This window comes from Hippichthys cyanospilos, chromosome 1 (genome assembly GCF_059441005.1).
Source record: "Hippichthys cyanospilos isolate Australia breed blue-spotted pipefish chromosome 1, RoL_Hcya_1.0, whole genome shotgun sequence".
Lineage (NCBI taxonomy): Eukaryota > Metazoa > Chordata > Actinopteri > Syngnathiformes > Syngnathidae > Hippichthys > Hippichthys cyanospilos.
Genome location: NC_142369.1, coordinates 15,795,001 through 15,817,802, shown reverse-complemented (window position 1 = coordinate 15,817,802; position 22,802 = coordinate 15,795,001). Strand labels below are relative to the sequence as shown.

The 22,802-nt window shown below is 39.1% G+C and overlaps 1 protein-coding gene across 3 annotated transcripts in view; it reads right to left on the bottom strand.

Annotated features, from left to right (window-relative positions):
• Positions 1–22,802, bottom strand: part of rtkna (rhotekin a) — a 74,148-nt gene that overhangs the window by 3,608 nt on the left and 47,738 nt on the right. For all 3 annotated transcript variants that reach the window (XM_088432900.1, XM_088432908.1, XM_088432917.1), the window contains exons 2-10: positions 7,125–7,386; positions 5,875–5,928; positions 3,594–3,711; positions 3,282–3,503; positions 2,589–2,683; positions 2,023–2,129; positions 1,323–1,454; positions 419–584; positions 71–175 (exon numbers count right to left, since the gene is read on the bottom strand). In XM_088432900.1, the coding sequence (XP_088289026.1) occupies positions 71–175; positions 419–584; positions 1,323–1,454; positions 2,023–2,129; positions 2,589–2,683; positions 3,282–3,503; positions 3,594–3,711; positions 5,875–5,928; positions 7,125–7,386 (1,261 nt within the window). The remainder of the gene's footprint in view (positions 1–70; positions 176–418; positions 585–1,322; positions 1,455–2,022; positions 2,130–2,588; positions 2,684–3,281; positions 3,504–3,593; positions 3,712–5,874; positions 5,929–7,124; positions 7,387–22,802) is intronic.

Genomic DNA, 22,802 nt, shown 5'->3' with positions numbered 1-22,802 from the left:
TGAGACACACCTAAATAGACTCAGCAATCGTTCATGCGCACTGCAAATTATGTACATGCAAACGTCATACCCAATTCGTGGTAAAGGGAGCCCTGCTTCGGCGTGACGGGAGCTGGTTTCCGTGGTGACGGCTGTTCAATTTTCATCAAGTCATCACAGCACTGCTTCCACTGACCTGCGTGAAGGACATTGAGTTAAGCTTCTTTTTTCCTCCATTTTTTGTTCTTAAAAAGAAGAAACGGATGACACAAATTTGCCCTTGAGAAGGAAACTAATATATCTTAGGAATGAATTTGACAAAGCAACACAGTGGGCAAGTGATGAACATGTCTGCCTGACAGTCAAGAGGGCCTGAGTTAAAAAAAAAAATGCAACATGGAGTCAAACCCAAGCAATGATTAACCTGAAGAGAACTTACTCATGTCATAGAAGTGTTGCCAAAAGGCCTCCATCCACCTGTGAGTCTCCTCTCGACTGTCTGTGGTGAGTATATGTGTGACGTCTTCGCCACCGTATTGGTTGCTGATGCAAACGTTTTGAGCTTTGCCCTGTGCATCCTTCTCAGACACACGTATCCTCGTCTCCTAACGCCAGTGAAAAAAAAAAAAAAAAAAAAAAAACACTATCAGCTTCCACAAAATGACTCTCATTACTCTTCATCCAAACAATTGTCCTTGTGGAAATATCCTTCGAAACGTTTTGATCCAAATCACTAGATGGCAGTGTTGCTCCGTTCTTTTTTTCCCCTCCCACCTCAGTCCTATAGTGCTGTTTATACAGTAGAGGAGCCAGTTGACAAAAGATTGACTTTGCTGTGTTCAAAGGATAAGAGACAAGAAGCATCTGCGTGAGTCACAATGGAAAAACTGAAATGGCTCCCAGGCGTCTACGTCATACATGCGTTGAATATTTATTAGAAATACAATAACTGATGATGGGAGAGTCGGGATGCATCATTAAACTGGTCGACCAAATTGAAATGATGCAAGATTATGAACAGATGTATGGTCGGCCCTGTTCAAAATAGTTAGCACGAGCGGCCAGAGGCTTTAAATTAATAAAGCAGTGAATGCTGTGAAGTGTTGGAATTGTTATTACCCAGATATCAAAATCAGCATCAGTCTCATAAAATCCATATTGGTACTCTGCACTTGTTGACATTCACTGCCATTCACGGCTATAGACGTCAGATGTTTTTATTGAGCAGGTAGTGAATGAGTAGTGAATACATATGCTGTATTGGACAAGTTACTTTCAAAGAAATTCTTGCTATTACAAGACATTTTATGACATAACTGTTACTGCTGCTCTTTATTTCCGACCTTGTTGATGGCGATGGTGAAAGCCGGGTCCACATTGTTCTGGGCGTCTTCTTGTCGTTGGTAGCAGGAGAGGCTGGTTCCTTTCAGGACCGCATACACTTGTGTCCAACTGTGAGGTCCACCTCCCAACTGCTGCGTGGACAACAGAGATCACGTTACATCATGGATGGATGTTTTAACAGCAAAAGCTATTTCTTAGGCACTCCAGACATCAATTGAAAAAAAAAAAAATGAAAGAAGGTCAGCAGTCGCTTGATTGTGGTTGATTTCAGAAAAGCACCAAGAGCACCGTGCAACCAAAGGTTATCAAGTTGGTTGAGTGTTTTTGTGACCTAAATTCCTGGAAGAACTTCAAAACAAAAGTGTACCAATACCATTCGTATCATATGATACCAGTACCAAGAGTACAGTTTATCTTGAAGGATTAGCTGACTTAATCACAACGTTTGGCTTTGACTATGAAACTGTGGCTTGACAGGCGGCGCATTGTCCGCTACATCCAGTAGCACTTCTAAACAAACAGATCACGTCCCAATCGCCCCTTTTGTCTGTGGTATAACAGGGCATGATCTTTTCATGTTAGTCTACTAACATGAAAGTTTGGTTATATATGAGATAAAAAACTTGGTAACCTCAGAAGCGCACAATGAAATAAAATGAAAAATCCCACACAAAGGGTTAAGTTTTTCTTCCAACTTACCGAGACCTTCAGAGGTCCACTCATCATCTGCTGGGTCATACACTGGGGCTGAGCTGCTAGACGGCAGCACACGCTTCCATAAAGAGGCAGCCAGTACGAACACTCTTCTACACAAACAGACGGACAGAAATACAAACCGTTAATAGACCAAAGTCCACCCACAAAAATGCCCTTCAGCTGGACAATGTCGCTATTCAGGCAAGATACGTGTCACAGAGGTGTAAGAGTGGCAGCTGCAGGGTCTGTGGCAAAGAGCGCCAATGAAAGTTTTACAGGACAGCTGAAGAATAAAACACAGGGAACCCTTGTTATCGCTTCAGCCTTATACTGCAGTCACCTCTCTGCAACAGCCTTTATTCCAGTGACCTTGACTATGGCTGCCTATCAAAGTAGAGAGGGGCAGAAAAGAGGGAGGGAAGGGTGGGGATGTGATGCAGCGAATTGATGAAGAGCGCAGTGAAGCAGCGACACAAAAGCCCGACAAAAAGGGGAAGGAATGACAGATGGCTAATTTGGCAGAGAGAAAAAAAAAAGAGAAAGACAGACTGAAGCAGGCTTCCACTCACCGTTTCCTGAGATGGTGAGGTCGTGTGTGCGGAAATTGTCCTGGGCGTGTGACAGCGACAAAGTGGTATGAGCCAACAGGTGGTATTTGGGGCCCCTGTGTATAAATGGAAACTATCATGAAGAGGAGTCATACATACTTTAAAACATTTTCACGCCTCAATAGGTAAAGTGATATGTGGTCATTAAAGAAGAAAAATATGTACAAATACAATTTAAAGTCCATATATATATATATATATATATATATATATATATATATATATATATATATATATATATACACACACACACACACACACACATATATATATATATATATATATATATATATATAATCTCACATCGTTTATCTGCTACAATATATGCAAATATGCAAATTAAGTATATAGTTACATATCGAATTGTCTTTTGACAGAGCGACAGTATATTTTTGAAGGAATTGCCACATTTACTGAGACGAGTTTATTCTGAAGGAGAACGAACTACATAAGAATATGAACCGTTGAGGCAGATAGTCAATCTGCTCAGTGACCTTTTCATAATGCCTGTGAAGTACTTCCCTGACATTTATTCTCTTAAGAGTTTATAATCATGAGCATTTATCATCCAAGCATTCAATAATACTGTATAACCAATGTATCTTACTCCTTTTTTCACCATACATTGGCGGTAAAGTTTGCCAATACACTTACGGTACAGACGGAACGGGCAGCAGAAGAGGAGAAGCCCCTCCATTGCTCACTGGGCTGCATGGGCCAGGCTCCATGGCCGCCCGCAGCTTCTTCCCAGCCGAGCGACCCAAGGAGGAGCTCAGCTTGCTGGCTAGCTTCCTGGGGGTACTACCCGCTGAGAAGTCCTCTTCCGAGCAGCAGCTGTACAGCTCAACGCGTAGCTCGAAGGAGGGGCCGGCTTCACTGCGAGTCAAAAAACGCCATCAGCTTTTGTGAAAAGTCAAAAGGTTTGATGGTTTCTGACTTTGGTTGAGGGAAACGTGTGCATCTTACAACACAATGACGTTGTCAAAGCAAATGTCTGTGAGTGTCCGGTCCACTATCACCATATCAGTGTCGAAGATCTCTCCTCCTAACTGCAGGAGGCAAAACACTGCACAACGATGGAGCTCTGCAAGGGAACGTGTGAACACGACAATGTTAAAACGCCAAATACAAACCTCCTCCCAAGAAAATGTCAGTCATTTTTAATAAGCTACATGCTTACTTTCTACAAACCACACACACACACACACACACACACACACACACACACACACACACACACACAAGAGGAGACATATACAACTTGGATCTATCAGTCATAATAATAATAATAGCCTTATTGTATCACTGCATTATTGACTTTTATAAATTTGTAAATAATACATTTGCGATTGACTCCTAACTGTACAAATAATTTACACCATGAGGATGAAATGTCATAACTCTATCAAAGGTCCACCTGGGAATTCCAGATGGTGTACAAGATAGTAACAGCAGTCTTGATTTGACACTTTGACCACAGGGCCAGAGTCCAATGCCTAGTAAAATGACTAGTAAAAATGCATTTCACAAAGAGTCCATCAACAGTAAGGGCATATTAATGTAATTTGTTCATCCTGAGATGACTAAACAACATTGGAAAAGGCACTGGCCAAATATTTTCAGTAGTGATGGTAATTTGAAAAAAAGTCAAAGCTAACATTTTTACTTTTCTACTCTCAGCTTGTGTTATACAGTATACACAGTATCAAGAGGAATCGTTTCCAAATTTTAATGACTTCTTAAATTTCGCGATCTGTTAAAAATTCTATAAAACATAGCGTATCGGCAAGCTCTGCAGTAGCCTGATCAAATTCTGATCAATTGAGTCAGGTGTGTTGGAGGAGGGAGACATTGAAAACATGCAGGATAGTGTCCGTCTGGACTAGAGCTGACCGTCTATGCCCTTAAATGCTCCCAATAATTACTTCAAATACGAGTTCAACACTCTGCTTACATGAAACATGGTTTATTTTTCCTTGCCTCACGGGCTCAGACTGTGTGTTGGTGCTCCTAATGACCTCATTAAGCTTTGTTAAAAGTCCACTACCTGTCTCCTATGTTCAGTGGTATGTGCAGGTCATGCTGATTACTTCCACTGGAGCTGCCAAGAGATCGTGGGCGAATTAACCCACATTGACTTCCTCAAGAGGATGGCGGTTATAACGGAAGGTCATTGTAAAGGCTAGTGGTAAATCACACTGCTGTGGCAATAAGTAATATCATAAAACTTTTAAATCACAGTACAACCTGAGTGATTGCGGAATCAAAAACAAATATGTCCCAGAGATTACTTTTGAGATATTGACGAAAATAAAAATATTTGACAGAAATATCCATTTTGGGATTTCTATTTAAAAAAAACCCTTTCGACTTAACAACTTTCAAATAGCTGTAACTGTCAATTTTTGACCTACCTCCATGTATTATGTATTATTTTATATATCATTTTACTCTAATTGGTGAGCAGAATTACTCTATACCAATATCTCAATTTTTATTATCAGAGACATAAGCCCGATCACATTTACTCAATTGTTCTTTCAACTTGCTCAGTGAACAATGACCTATTTCACTGCATATGTGCTTCTCCTTCACATAGCCACAAAGCGGAGTTGCGAGTCAGCCAAGATGCAGTATTGAGACACTTGGCCATCGATTTTGCATAAGCCCTGCAAGAAGTTGCGAAATCTATGCCGCAGTGAACATATCAGTCAGAGCCAGTGTGGGAAAATGGGGTTTGTATACAGTGAACCCTCACTTTTCACAGTTAATTGGGACCCGGACGCCCCCACGATAAGTGAAAACCGCAATATAGATTTATAGTTACCTCATCTGCCTGGCATGCAAGAAACCTTCATTAGCGCATCTATCGACAACATAGCTTTTTTTTTTTCAAATAAAAAAAAAAATCTGTGATGCACTGAGGGCGCGATACGTGATATAGCAAGGATCACTGTAATTTCATAACTATCTCTGGCTGAAAAAGCAAAGCGTGGAGAGTCTCTGTCACGGTGATGCATGTTATCAATGACTGTAGCCAACAGCCTCTCAAATAGCCACACCAGTTTTCTCTGTTCGTCCTTGAAAATGATGCCATTGTGTTTACGATTTGAAAAAATATTAATAAATGTTAATAAAAAATGTTATCACAGTTCTGTAATAACCAATGCACAACACCTGTATTTTTCCACAGGCGACTCCCTCATGTCCCGTTTATGTGCATGTGTCATACTACAGTGCTCCTCACCTCCTTTGTTCTTGAAGTACTCAGTGTCTTTCCACATGAGAGGTATACGGAGATCTGTGAGGACAACAACACACAGAGGTTAGATTACATATGCGTTCCTCACTGTTGCAAGACATCACCTTACGATAGTGCGCGTCTATGTGTGTGAGACGTAACTCACACACTGGCTTAATAAACAGCCTCAAAGAATCGAACAGTGTCCTCCTTAACTACAGTATCGTGCTCCCTAGCGGGAATTATGTCATGATGAGACAAGCAGTGCTCTCCACTCAATAATCATTCATTTACTTTCCCTCGCTGGAGATGTGATGGGTGGACTGAGCACGTCAGCACGGTCACCGCGGTCAATAAACAGTGAAGTATGTACTAATGAAGAGTCGCTCTGATAGAATCAGATTACCGTATACTCCACATACGCTCAAGAATCTATTAGCCTTTCGAACGTCTGCTCAGCAAACGGAAGAAAGCTAGCAATCCATATATTTCAAAACCTGTGTTGGCACGACCGACGTTACATGACTACACTATAAGTGTGGAGCTACAGATAAAACACAAACACACGCACGCACACACAGACAGTGACTTCACTAAAACGAACCCCACAGGAAAATGAATGAGCCTCAAAATGTATGAAAAAAAGGCTTATCATCCCATGTTATCCTACGTACAATTAATATCATGGCAACTTGCAAATGTGCTCAATAAATTAAGATGTTACGTTTTAATGCTGCTTTTGTATGGTGGGTGAACAACTATTGGGTGACGACTAAAGGTAACTGTTAGCTTATGTTTATTTTTTCAGGCTGTGCTAAGTCCGCCGGCATTATCATCTTTTCCACTTTATGAATTGGGTGCTACTTGCTCAAATGATTCAACAGGTTCCAGTCGCGCCTTGTATTTGACAAGATACTTTACACAACAGCTTCATTTTCTCCATGCTGAGCTATAGTAACACAAATGATGGAAAGGAACTGTCTTGTCATAATAGCGTCATAGTCCACTCATTCATTTGAAAAATGATGTCACGTCATCATGGCCGGCTCATCATATTGCTCCTCGGTTGGGGTTGCTCGACCAATCAGACACTTTTTCAGTCTGATGGTGTGGGTCAGTTTCAAATGGGTCACAGCTCAATTTGTAGTTGGGGACCACGAGTTGAAATGATACATATAAACCTGTGAGTATTGTTATACAGTCTGTCTGCATGTGTTACTACCAAATGCGTTCACGTAGAAGCTGCATGTACTTGCCCGATATAGCCACTTTCCCTTTGCACGGCAGACGGTCCTCCATGGGGCCAGCGTCAGACGACCTCCGCGTCACCTTCTGCATGACCTGCGCCTCCTTCATCTTCTGCAGCTCGGACATGTAGGCCATGATGCGGGTGCTGCACGTCTGCAGGCTCTTGGCCGCTTCCAAGGCCTGGTCCCGCTGCGAGCAGGCCGCCAGCAGCTTGCAGGCTCCGTCGCGCATCCGGATCTCATGGTCGATTTTTTTCTGGATGTCACTGTCCTATAGGAGGGGCAGAAATAACAACTAAGATATTTTTTTTCCTCTTTCATCACGGGCAAGGAAAGACCTCAACATATTGTGTGTGCAAAATAGTGGAAAAACACCGCTGTTAATAGAAAATTATCCTACTGTTAAAGCAAAAAAACTGTAGCAACAACAATAGTTAATTATTTATAGGCCAACAGGTAGTACTAGATACATTTTTCATTAGCTCCTATGCATCTTAAATTGAACCAATCAATCATTTAGTATGAACATGTGGGTGTACACCTTCCAGAAATGAAAGAATTTAGACAAAATCTGTCCAACAATTGACACTTTCTAGTACCTTTGTATGCATTTCCTGAGATTTGCTCCTTCATTTAGATGACACGCTAAATTAAACTAACCCAATTTAACACTTAAGTATTAACAATGTGAGCAAAAGAGGAAGCAAAAATGTAAAATCATGTGTAGGAATGTGGTGGTCTAAAGGTATATTCAACACAGGTTTTAGAATAGCATCAGCCTCCCCCCTGAATACTAAAATCTACCGAATCTATAATTGAAGTAAATTAAATATTAAACAGACAAACTAAATGTGTGTTTCTTTGCCCACAAGCAGTTATGTGAAACCATCACTGCTAAATTCTTAATATGTCCTAAAACACAATCCCACAAGCTGCTTTCTTTCAGCTGAAAGTGAAACATTTATATTAGTCAGTGAAAAATCACTTTGCGACGAACCCTGTTTGCAGTAGCGATTAAATACACAAAGAGAATTCTGCTGACGGTCACGGTGGCCACACTGTCCAAATCCTCAAGCTCCACTTCACTTTGTTTACACCACAGAAATAGTACGCATACAAAACTCATGGTAACAGTAGACAGAGAGGCAGTAGAGTGGCAGAGGAAGGGTAAGGAACTTTCACAAAGTATCTGTACAAGCACAGTTGAGGAGACCTGGAGTGACCTTGAATCAGCAGCACTGAGAAGAGATTGAAAAATAAATGGCGGAAAATGTGCATATTTGCAGCATAAAACAAATGTGTGCAATTGTTAACTCAGATTTCGTTCGGCTGCTGGCATGTGAGCTTGTTTACTTCAGCGCCACATTAGCAAACGCACACCGTTAATCTCTCGTGCTCTCTGTGCGTGCTTACTCTACTTGACTCCAACTTTTATCATCCATCCTCCTGCTCCTGCTCTCCATGCCTTCATATGAATTTTTCAAGCTATTCATTTCAGCTCATTTTCTCCTCGGCAACTCATCAGTTCCGCTTCGCCGTCCTCAAAACACCTCCTCTATACCTGTCTGCACCAATCCTGCCTTGTTGTTCACTGACAGGCTCAGTAGGAGAGGAGCGAATGCGTTTTGGACTTTGCACATTCTTGCTTAGACACAGTGAACTTTCAAATTGGCTTACCCAGAGCGGCACTTCATGGCAGTGAACGTTTCCAAAAAGAGCAGTAAATCACACAAAAGATCAAAATATATTCCCAGGCAGAGAGGCCAAACCACTAAATACTGTCATTGGGATGTGAAATCGAGTATGGGGAGAAGATGAAACTACACGCGACCAAATGTAAACATATGTCTTTACAAACTTGAATTTTGAGACAATCTATTGAAGAAACCCATCATTTACTACTGTATGTAAGAGCAAGGCACATTTCAAAACTGTAAATTAAGGCCAATTTGTGTGTGTGTGTGTGTGCAGCACTATATTCATCTATTTTGAAAATGTATGACATTTTTCATTAACTGAAGATGATGACACTTGACAAGGACATATATTATGTGGCTGTCTGTATCTACCTCGATCACCGTAGACGGACCACAATTCTTTTTCCCAAAGTGAATTAATTGTCTCTATATACCTGGAATTACATTTGAGAACTCAGATACCAAGTACCAATACGTAATAACATTACATTTTCAATCATGATGAAAATATGTTTGAATTTAAACAGGTATTGTTCCAAAATACAACCTTTTTCTGAATATGGAATAACTTTCATTGAAATAACTCTTTTTAGAGTAACATTTTGTCAATACGGATGGATCTGCAAGATAATTGAATGCGTTCCTAAGTCACACTTAAACACAAGGCATTTCACTTTCAGCCTGAACACTAGGGGGCACTGCATAAAAACACTGCATAGATAAGACAAAGTAAAGCCCCAAAGTAAGTATGCAAAAATAAATTGCAGCACATCATTAAATCAATGTCAAAAAACTGAACGTGATCTTTAGAGTAAGGTGTCATGAAGACAATCATCTAACTCATGTATTCTCAGTATTTTAATTGATAGAGATATCAGTGCTTATAAGCAGTGGTAATTACATAATCCTGCAAAACATATTTCACAGTAGTGCACTAGAGGAACCATGAAAATGTCAACAGAAACAATAATTGCATTCAATATTGTAGTAGCTATGCTATGTTCTGATTTTGGCTTCTTCAAATTGAGCAGAATCAGAGGAATAATGAGCGAAAGCCCAGCTCAGACTGTAACAGATTGAGTCCAGTTGGAGCAGGTCTAAGCGTGACCTGCTATGCGGAGGTCCTGTATTTATAGCAGCTTAATTAACGGGCTTTTCCTTCTGGGCATCTCAGAATAGAAGACAAACAGCCAGAATCTCACACTAAGCCTTAAGCTAAACGAGCAACACCACCTGATACCAGATGAGCGATAAACCTATCAAACACTGTTTTATACATATACACACACACACACATTTTAAAAAGGATTAAATTATGTGTTTTTTTGTTTTTTTATTTGCAAACAGTAAAATAGGCCTGTGTTTTCTTTAAACAAGTCTTAACTTCATATACATACCATTTCTGTCAATTTTATGATTGAAAATATATGTATGCATATAGATAATACTGGAAAAGGGAAGGGTATGTCACAGGCCCTTTTTTTAATAGGGTGGAAAAGTTATAGAATAAAATGATGCATAAACAAATATAGGTTTACAGTGGTTACCAAACATGCTGCACTGACTTGTGGTTAGCATGGGAAACCTGGTTGATGATCTTGTACCTATCTTGTACCATCTTTAATGACTAGATTCTATTTGCGCCGAGGAGTAAAAGATGCCTAAATAATATTTGTGCTAGTCGGATTTGTGCAAGTTGTCACTGTTTCATCCTGCCTCAATTTGTATTCACGATTGGCCTGTGGGAGACTGGTGAAGAGACCAGCATTTAAATTGCCTCTTGCTCTGAGTAAACTGGAAGGCTAAGCTCCCTTGGAAAACTGGACATGACAGCAAATGGCGAGATGAGGCCACTTTTGAGAGGGGACGTGTTAAGTTCAGGCTGAAAGAGCATTAAAAAAAAAAAAAAAAAAAAAAAAGTTTTCATTTGCTGACTCCCACCTCACTCACCAGCCTAAACTTTACCTTCTAAAAGCCTCATACGTCACAATATTGTGGAAAAAAATTTTATCCATGTGGATAAAAATATCAGAATACATGAATAATCAATAGGATAGACTACTGAGGTAGACTACTCAATTTTAAAACTATTCAAAAGTTCCAGTACATCAAATTTTCTCACAATTCGCATTTCTGTTCCAAGTCAAGTTTCTTAAATTTTCTGAGCAATTGTATGTTCATTTGTTATTCACTGAGCTTCAGAAATGTTCATATCGTTTATGGTAAACACAACTATTGACTGCGATTATAGGTTAATTTGAAGCATTTTGTTCGTCTCAAAAGTCATTCAGCCGACTAAGTTGAGTTAACATTGAGAATTTTTTTTGTCGTTCCAATTAAAATAATTCCAAATCAAGATCTCTGGTATCCTATTTACATGCTGGTGCGGATTGGCAAAAGAAATATATCACCCTGAGATTCTAAATGAAATTCCATTCTGAATCAGACTTTTCATTCTGATTGCAGTGTTTACGTATATGGAGCATTTCTATTTTAATAGAAGTTGATGCTGCCCCTTTAACCCACTTTAATCATTCAAGTTTTCCTTCATCACCTCTACCACCAACGCAAATGTCAAGTCTCAATCTCATCACAAATTTAGATGAGACTTCTTCCTCAGGCTGTGTTCTAAGTGATCATCTTCATGGTCACAGTGAATTGCAACCACTGGGGATAATTTTACCTATTTATTTATTGATTTAGTTTACAACAATGCACATTGAATTTACAACTATGCAACAATTATGCAACAGTAAGCTTGGAAACTTTGATGTGGTGCTTGGTACCAGATGGTCACTTCCTCAGTGACCTCTCTGTCCCCATCTGGTCATGTAGTGTGCGTGTGTTTGTGTTGATCCTCACTAGTGTGTCCGCTGGTGTGATCTCACACACTAACACACAACGTCTACGCAAACATACAAGTGTGGGTTAGAGATTTGACGCCCCCACAGATGGCGCGTAATGGATTGTTTACGATCCCTTGTTCTGCATGAGTAGGCTTTCGTGGTTGGATCGTTGACCCTTGAACTCTGACCTGTATGTCCTGACCAGACCAGACAGCCGAAGTTAAAGCTAGATTATGAAAATAGTAAATTAAGTTCCATGGGAAAAAAAATTGAATCGATAAAAAATTACTGAACTGCAGCTTGTTGTGTGAATGTATTCATGTCAAAACATATTCCCAACAAATTCATTCATATCAGCTCATATGTCACACTTTAGTGGCATTGTGGCCAATACACAGTAAAAATATGGAGTAGATTTTCCCAGGGTAAAAATACACATGTATGGGATACATCATGTACAGCACGTCGTGTGTGTTCTGTGCAGGAATTACCCCCACACACAGGGGGACTTCACAGACCGAGTGTGCTGGCTTTCAATCAGCCAGCCACAATTATGTGCCTCGCCTTCCTCTCCACCCTCTTCCTCCGACTTTTCCTTTCAGTCACCCTCTTTGTTTCCAACACCCACAGCACAGTTCGCGAAGCTATGAGCTGAACATGAAGGCCAAATGGAACGACAGTGACAGACAAAATGTACAAAACAGGATAGAGCGACCTAGTCAAACGCACCGCATTACCTAAATGCAAGTTGGGGATCAACATGTATTTTGAAATTCCTATTTTGGATTTTAAATCATCATTAGGTAGGATTTCGCACAAGATTCAGCTTGAACTCAAGAATGGCATCAAGCTAATTGTGGCGCAGGAAAATGTGTGGTAGTGTCAGCCCAACTAACAATATATGTGCAACTGACACACATTATTTTCAGTCATAAAACACTCATTAAGTTTGGCTCTGAACTGCCAGAGAATTAAAATAGAACACTACGGACACCTTATGACTCAAAGAAGTGATGAGTTTCACTTCAACTTCTTTTTATATTTTAATGACAACTGAACATGCCAAAATACAACATAAACAGTGCCTAATCAGTTAAACCTTTTTACTGATAGCAACACTTTGATCCAGAAACATTTTAATTCTTCATATATATATATATATATATATATATATATATATATATATATATATATATATATATATTTTTTTTTAACATTATTCAAGTCAAACACCTACGCCACTTACCAATTTTATCTTCTGATGTAACTTTCAAATACCTTCCTAATGAACTACAAAAGTGATAGCTTGGCATCAGGGAAAAATAAACATCAAAAGCACTAAAAAAAAAAAACACAGGTCATAAACATTGTTCTAATTCCCATAAGAACATTCCTACAGTACTGTAGATTACAGGTGCTGTTGAGATGCCAGATCACATCAGAGCAAAAAATATCCTCCTATACTAATGTAATAGCAGGATTCATAAGTACAGTACTTACAAGCTATAACTAGGACTTGTATGAAAAACCTAGGAATGCACCAATACCACTTTTTTAAAGAAAGACTAAGAGCAATTGTGATAAAAACATTCAATTTTTAACAAAATATTAAGATGCAAAATACAAATTTTCTTTGAACAAAGTATATGATTCACTCAAATACCATGCTTTTGAGCGTAAGAATTGATCATTACTAATGTATTGATTGTAACAGTTTTGCCACAAATTTTCCTACATGTAAAACCTGTAACACAAAGTACTTCCATTAAGTAACATCTAAGTAAAAAATGAAGATAGACAAATGACAAAGAACAAAGTCCGGTGACTATAAACAAAGTTGTGTAGTATCGGTGCATTCCTTCAGACTACTGAGTATTGTATGCACCTACAGCACTGTATTGTGGTGCATCCAGAAAAAAGGCCATCATTATAGAACTTTTACATTAATAGCAGTATGCGCTATAAAGTAGTGAGCGTGTCTTCACCACTGCGCCGAATAGTTCAATACTTGAAATTGAAATACAAATAGTATGTCCCTTTCATAAACTGAAGCCCTAAAACCTTTTCTCACACGTTCAACACACATATGCAAAAATGTTTGCCACTATAAAATGTAAAACCAATAGAACACTACAAATTTGCAAACATGTCAGAATGCATATGGTGACATTGATGCTTCACTGGTTTGAAAGTGAGGCTGCTGTATCACTTTCAGTGTACATTTTACCTCTGCTAACAGGCATACTGAAACTGGTCTCCATGTGTGAACTTTGTGCGTACAAGCCTATTTGTTTCACCGGTCTCCAAGGGTGCATGAGCGGAGTGGATTTGATCAGCACTGAAACAGCCTAACAGACGAAGAAATGTTTGCATTTGATTGCACCTTCAAAATATTGTACTGTAGATGCATGTTGGTCATGTATTAAGAGTGGCACTGCACGTGCTGAAAGCAGCAGACAAACAAATCCCACTATAGCCTCATGTAAATATAATGTGGATTGAAGCTAACTATAAATGGACGCATCATTATCTACTTTATGACCGTGTGTGTGTGGTCCCACTGGCATATAAACAATACGCCTTGAGAGAGTAGAATTATGCATGGCTGGGTGCTGCTTGCAGGCTAAGTCTCATCAACAACTGATGACTGAAAGAATGTTGTACGTGACCAAAGAGTGAGTTTCTTATACCAATAGCTCAAAGAAGTGAAGAACAGAAGATCCAATTGAACACCATGAATGAAAAGACACATCTGGGCTGTGTCACTCACATGTTCAGATTTGTCCAATTGCAGAGAGACAGTCTGATTCGCTTGGCTTACAGTACAGTACTCATTGCTTCTCCTTTCAGGACTAGAAGAGTAAAACGACCCCGGCAGGATATATACAGTACATTTACAGTCGTAAACTGTAGGGTGAGTGTCTATTAGGCTGCATGATTATGTCCCTAATAATAATCAAGATTACTTTGGTCAATATTGAAATCAAGATTATTAAACACTATTATTCATCACGTTTGGTCAAACATGTCTATTTAAAGCATTTTTTTTTAAAACAAGCAGTATATAAACAAAGCATTGGCTTGGTACTTAAAAATAATAATACACTAAAATAAATAATTCAGACAAATTCACCCAAGACATGGCAAAAACTTGGCACACAGGGCAACAATGCTAACATACTTGCCGAGTGCAAACTAATGAAAATAATGACACCTACTTAGAACCAAACACATACTATAAGAACAGGCCTGCAGCAACACCTACAACAGCCTTAAAGGTTTTTTTTTTTTTGCAAGAAAAAGATGTTTACATCACCAAAAATGAGCCTAATTAATTGTTGCAGCCAATATTGTGATCACGCGTTTGAGTTTTCTTTATTGATGTTTTTTTGGCAGGTTTTTTTTGCGTTTGTAGCGTCATGTCATGCGAGCGACTAGAAATCGCGAAGCGGACCACCAATTGACGACGATTGATAAAATGGGCATCCCTCTTTTCGATGCATGGTGTTGAAGTTTAGGCATGTTCCTTGTATTGCTGTCATCTTGTGGCAAGCCTATGCAATTACAGGGGTTTAGGATGTCATCGATCGCTATTTTTCACTTCATGGGAGGCAGCTTTTCCTATATTTTCGTCATACATTTCACAATTCAAAAGAGGTGGGAGGAAGGGGTGTTGAATCTAAATTTACGGTTATGCAAACAATGCATACAACACAGACAATAGTTTTATTTGTTTTCCCTTACACCACATCTCAACAGCTTTAAGCATAACCGTGACAACATTTCAAAATAGAGCCAAGTAAATTTGCTTCCACAAGTAGGAGGCTTATCCAGCAGTGGTGGAGAAATCCTAATGTGAGCAGCTGGCAGGCAATTCTGTCTGGTGGCTATGGGAGGCAATTAATGAATTAAGATACACACACATGCACGCACGCACACACACATATACGCAAGCTAACCCGACTCACATGTCCAGCATGGCGAGGTTCTACCAAGTGTCCGTTACAGAGTTATGATTTAGTATTATTAGGTGGTTCCAAAGCTTTTTTAACCAGGCAGAGAGACGGTTAAAAAAAGACAGCATGCACTAACTTTTGATTTTATTAACAGTGGATGAGAATATCCACAAATGGAAAGAGTAAGAGACACTAAAAATATTTTTTCCTACACAGCCTCTTGTTGACCCCATTGATCGCCACCGTTCTGAAATGTAGCGAATCACTGTTCGAAGGAATGGGGTGTTACCTTTCATGATTTGGATTAGCAAAGCTCAGCATGCGGCACTGTGATTGATGGCTTTCAGCACGACAAGCTCGTTCACGCCTCCAGCAGACACGCTGCAAGGGCTTTCCTATCATCTCAGTGCTTTGCAACTTTTCGTGAGAAATGTCAAAGTCATCCTATTTGGAGATCGACGTTCCAATTTTCCCAGTGTGATGTGAACACGCCAAGTGAAATAGACAAAACATGCATGGGTCTTTCAAACAGCTTTGAACAGTTTCTCAATTTGAATTTCATACAATTGAAAGTTTTTTATTAGTTGGATTTCCACTAATTTTCATGTAGTTAGTATTTTTTTTTTTTTTTAAATACATCCGATTGAAGCAAAGCGAGAAAGTTTTCTTTCTTGGTCCCTGCCCTAATTGGCGAGACGCATATAGCCGGGGTGGACCTACAAAAAGGCGAACACGGGAATGCTGCTCAGAAGGGGAGCTGCGGCAGAAAGGGCTAAGCTAAAAGGGAGGGTGTAATGAGGATGAGCTTGGAGGAGTCCCTGTTGGACTGAAAACATTAAGCTTCTTGCACTTTGGGGAGATAAGGGGTGGGGGGTGCATCTTGCTCTCACAAGTCCAGCCTTAATATTTGCCAAGCAATGCACAAAAGCACATTTGAAGAGTTCTAATGAGCTGACGCTTGCAAATCAGCTCGTTTTAACTTCGCCCGCCAATTATCAATTTCAATTCACACACGCGCACAAGTCCCAGGCTTTCCTCTTTGAATGAATCACTACAGTAAATCTAAGTTAATTACCTCAGATGCCCTAACTGGCATGTACAATCCATCTCATCGGCAAACTACTTGCACTGCAGACAAAATGCAGAGCAAAAGATACAGAAAACAAAACGCCTACATTTTACGATCAACACAAATTGAATTTGCAATATCTGCTAGGCTAGCAATATAGTAGGGATTCCACAATTCCACTGCACATTAAACAATATTGTCTACAGTTTCTGTTATGAGTTGTTGGATGGTACAAGCTGTGGAAAAGCAGTCATTTATTCCGCGTCTCGCTCCGTTTCTCTTTCTAGCCAAGGCCCCCGGTCGTTGGAGCTGCTTTTATTGCACTCCATAATTCATAACTGTTATTCTGTTGCCTTATTTAGAATATATGGCCACATGTGTTAAGAAGCACATGCGCTGGCCTCTGCTATTCAGGCGCTTTTGTCTGACAGGAAGGTGAACCCAGCCAACGACGCACAATAACGACGGCGCCACACACCTTTTGCCAAGCTTATGTGTGTGTGTCTGTCCTTGAATCACTATCGACTCGCAATGGCCCTCAAGTAAAAGCAGGCAATTAGAATATTCATGAAGCCTTTGCATTTGAGATGCAGATCATGTGAGTGAACCTATTATTGAGAAAATGTTCAGGCAAGACTTTGAAGTACATGTACTTTAAAAATACATTTACAGTACTAAAGTACTCAAAAGTACAATCAGGTATAATTGTTTTTTTTGTTTTCCCCCAGATGGGGAATATGAAGAGTAGACTTATTGCAAAAGGTTTCAGGTTGATTGATCGCTTGTACCAATTAAGGGTAGAAAAGTAAAAGGATGAATTATTGACAAACATGAAGACGGAAGTGTAAGCTGAGACCTCTATTGAACCTTTTTCCGCCCTCTGCCACTTCGGAGTACTTTGAGCCCGCTCTGATTACTGATGCTCCAGATCAGTCTGAATAAACTGATGTGCCCTAATTGATCTTCAAACAAGAGTTTTCTGTATTTGATCTCAAAATATATGAACTGTAATTACAATATGAAGTATTTAATCATCTGTTAGTGGTCTGTATCACGACCCTTATTATTCAAGGACTGCATCAGTATTATGACATACGCGGTAGGTTGACAATATTTCTGTTGCATGTGATTGGCTGCCAAGCAGTATAAGAGGTCCATAAACATTTAAACACCAGTTAATAAAATGTTTCATGAAAATTAGACTTTGAGCCACTAAAAGAATAATCATATTTTCAATATATTTTTTTTTTATAGAAACAGATGAGAGGTGGATCAGCAATGTTTTTCCGTCTCTCACAACTGCTGACAATCACTGGATTAAACTACTGAAAACGATATGTTGCAGCACGTTACAGTACCATGAGACAACAGGTGTGACTGCAATCGGAAATGTTACGATTTTACTGTCTAAAAGTATCAATGGATGTTTGCTCAAATATCGATGCTAGTGCCATATAGTGACAGACAGAATATTCAAAAGCTATTCTATTAGATCAGCACAAATACCCCTGCAGATAGATGAAGGTACTTAAAGGGGTATGTGGGATTTTAACAGGGTTTTTCAAGGTATCAGCAAATCTTATATAATGCTTTTTAAAGCTGTCACAGAAATAGTGCATTTTCCTTTCTAAATTAGGAGCAATTTATTTCTAACAGATGAGCTGGAAACAAGGCAAATGATTTAGACGATCTATTTATTGGAATTGCTTACTATTTCCAGAGATCCCACAGTAAAAGTAGTTCCAAAGTTAAATAAGTCAGACATGAGTGGCACAACACTGTTTTAAGTCCTTTTTTTCCCCCACCCAAAAATGATTTGTGTTGATGCTTATGGGGTACGTGGCTGAAAAAGTGATGTTAAAGCTGAGTCTCCAATTTTTGTTAAATTGGTGTTTGATGGTGGGTTGAATATTATAACGTATGTTATGTGCAAATGCAGCACAGATGATTCTGTTCTGTGATTGAAGCAAATGCCGCAGTGTATAAAAATACATCAAGTCAAACTAACACACAACAACAATATATTAAATCTGTCTTTACACAGTACTTTACAACTGTGTTCTAAAATCTAATTGATTTTGCTCGGTGAAAAATAGAAAACCAACTACAAAGCACTGCCACGGAGGTAAGCATATACAGACTACAAACATAATATTCAGGAAGTATCCATATATGCATAACGACACCTACTAATATGTACACCCAATCTTCTACACCACATGGCAACACGTATAGCGGGAATAGATAGGCACATTAATCATTCTATGTAATGGTGCAGGAATTTCATCACGTGAGTGGCATGAGATGAAATGGTGGAATTGGCCGAGAGTGACTATACATGCTTCTTGCAGCTCTGCACATTTCGGTGGCACAAAGGTAATTGCACTAAGCTAACAGGAGGTCTTGGCCAAACAGCCTGGTGCAGATAAATGGCAGTTGAGCATCTGCTTGCTCAGATAAACGAGATATCGAGTAAGACTGAGGTTGGCTCTGATCCGCTGCCAGACACAATGCATCAGCCGCAGACAGATAACTGCACAGGCTGCTCACCTCTGTGACCACCTCGTAATCACTCCACCACCAAACTGTAGATCAGACTTTTTACACTCTGCTGGGTGGGGATGGGCAATCGGGAGACATTTCCACTATGGCTAAAAAAGAAAAGCTTTCATCTTCCATTCATTTGGGGACTAATAAAGGAATAATGTTTCCTAACGATGATTAAATATTATTTCAGTGATAAATTATTTACTGGCATTTTTTCTTTTTTTACATAGTTATTTAATGCTTGTTTGAATAAATGAAATAAAAGGGAACAGGAAGACAGAGGAGCCTGGGGGCTGGAAGCTAAACCCTTTTATATTCCTCTACTTAAAAAATTAACTCCAGCCTCTGGCAGATATAAACACATGCTCCAAAAAAGTACCACAGGCAGAAAGTTACTGATGCACTTCATTGCTTTGCTAACTGCCTCTGGTTTTTCTTTTAAATTCAATATGTATAGTGTTTACAGGACAATTCAGGGATTTAATAGTTTCAAAATTGTGAATATGGCAGGCGCTCCATTTAGCTAAGTTGTTGCAGAATTAAACGGTACATGCCACTAATGGCTACCAAGAAGCAAAACAAACAAACAAAAAAAAACCTATGCATCATTAACGCAAGATGCAGGCCGCAAGGACAAATTACCTTGTGAGCATGAATAATACATAACAAAAAACTATCAGTCCATAACTCATGTCTATCTCCAGATCTTTTCCATAATGTCAACTATGACATCACACAATTAAGAATTGAACCAATATTTTAAGGGGAAAAAAAATACCAAAACAGTTACAGCCTCTATCATGCAAAAATGAATTTACTGTTTTACTGTACATACCTGTACAGTGTAGATAACAACTAAGCTGAAATTTGAATGATTTGGAAAAAAAAAATACATATACAAAATGAAGCTTCAAATATTTGGGAAAAATATAACAACTGTTATGAAGATTCATAATGGCAACAGCTTGACCATGGAGCAGTTTATTTACATTTGCATTGTTTGCGATTAGTAGAACAATTTGCCTCATGGAATGTATCACTTCACTTTATGTCTTCCAGTGTATATTGTTTTTCCCATTTATCCTTGTCATGCTCTTTCACGTTGTCAGAATAAACCATTGAGAAGCCCACTGCAAGACTTTTTTGCAAAAGAAGCAGGAGACGGGGGAAAATAAAGAGAACATTAATTACCGAGAGCTCATTTTTGAAGTGGCTTTGAGGTCAAAGCCTTCAAGGAGGAGAACCAAAAAGTAGCAATAGAAAAGCCCCAGCTAAGTTTAAAAAAAAGCACATGAAAAAGTTTAGACTTAAAAGACGTATAATTGGTGTGTGTGTGTGTGTGGAAGCAGTTTTATGAAGCAGTGGCGAGCAAATGGCTGTTTTTTTTGTTTTTTTTTCCAAACAACACAAGTGTAATTTATTCATTCCTCCTGCAGAGAAAAAGTATTGCATCTCTGTGTGTTTCATTGTATATCCTTTTCAAACAAGCTGTAACATGAAGAACCATAGAGTGCTTGACTGAAATGTAACATTTTAACAACAAAAATACGCTTATGTATTTTGTTCCTCCCAATTGCTCAAAGCTCTCCCGACTGGAGTCTGCGCAACACATTTTTCAAAGACATACGCTCCCTTCCAGTAATATTCATTGGTGGTGTACTGTAAGTACCTGGCTAAAACATGGATCTGAAGGAACATATCTTCATTTCTAGCGATCCAAACCACAACACGATCAACATTTTCAATATTTACATTTGCTGTATTTTATCTTATCTTTGTGACTGATGTTGCTTGGTAGATAATGGTTTTTCTAGCTAAGAAAAATGACAAGCCAGAGAAAAGGCCAATGTCTTTTGTAAATGTGTGATGTGTGATATCAACTGACATGGTCATGTATTTGTCACATAATGTTAATTTCATGTGCTTATCAGCTCTTCATTTAGGGTCCTATATTTACTGTTGTGACTGTTTTGTTCCTTGATGTATCTATTTCCATGCGGTTGCTATGGTTCAGTAGTTATCTTTAATATGTCATTTATGATTGATTTCTGATGGTATTGAAGCTCTGGGTTCTCACATGTTAGTACTGCAAGCTCTCAAGCCGTCCTGTCAGGGTGTCTTCTTAATTTCTGTCTGAGTATAATTCCAGAGTACAATTTCCGAATATTTTCCCAGAGTCTGGTTTCCCATCCTCGCTCTGGTTTCACAGGATTTGTGTGTATAAAGTCTTTTTTTTCCTCTCTTTTGTATCAAGTCTGCTTCAAGGTCCAAACCACACTCCTTACAAGACAGAAAAGAGAAATATGGCAATAAAATTGCATTAGCCAGCCCTCCTTCACCTTTGATCCTAGAATCGCCCCTAGTTTACAGTAGAAGCTGCATGTTCAGTGATTGCAGCAAGAGAATAGAAATGACCTCCACAGAACACAGCAAAACACTTACATGCACGTGGCTGCAGCAGGGGAGAGACAAAGAGAAGCAGAGACAACACTCAAGATATATATCTTCATAAATTTCCAAGGAAGAGTGGATGAAGAGCCAGAACTACTGACAGACAGTGCAGGCTCTCTGCAGTGAGTGGTTATTGATTGTAAGAGGATTCCATTCCTGCTCCTGCCGTGCTTGCAGAATTTTCAGACACAATGAAAAGCAGCGTCAGGAACGCATTAAACGCCGCACTGCTAAATTGATATAATGGTCTAATGCAATGAGGTGGTGCAGACCTCAAGAGTTGTGCTGTGTCACTGCAGAGAAAGCATCAAAAGAGGAGCTGTTGTGGCACATGAGTGACCTTTTCACAGCTAATGAGACAACATGGCTACGCCTGGAACAGCGGTCGGAACACTGCTATATTCTGTGCACACACAGACTACATTCCGGGAATAGAAAGATCACATGTCAAGCTCTTACAATTTCTGGGTGATGTGGATGCACGTGGCCTTTATAAAAAATCAGGAGACATACAAGTGTAAGAAAGCATATTAGGGACACACTAAAATAATCATAAAATATAACAATTATTATAATTATGACACTAAGTTTATTCAAATAAAGTCATAACTTTACAAGCAAAGACTGCATTTTACAAGAAAGTTAAAACGTGGTAATGGCCCTGCAAATGATCAAGCCAATGATGCACTTTTGTTGAATACCGTATTTTCCGTCGTATAAGGCGCACCGGTACAGCGTCAATGAACAGCCTATTTTAAAACTGTTTTCATATTAAGGGCGCACTGTATTAGAAGGCTGATAGAATAGAAGCTACAGTGGATAAGGTTGCGTTATGCATATACTTGATAGAGCTATGCTAAAGGGAATGTCAAAACAATCAGATAATTCGGTTAAAACTTTCAAACAGAAATTAAGATCATTTGTGGAGAGTACTATCTGAAGAATTGGGAAAAATACCTCGATTACATTTAAAGACTGCTTTTATTCAATTAAATTATAATTTTGAATTGTAAAATATAGATTTAGAGGTAAACATTTAAGAGCTTCAATGGTGACTACGCTAACAGTTTAGCAGGCTAACAGCCAGCCAACTCTGGCTCTCAGTTGTCAACACCCACGTC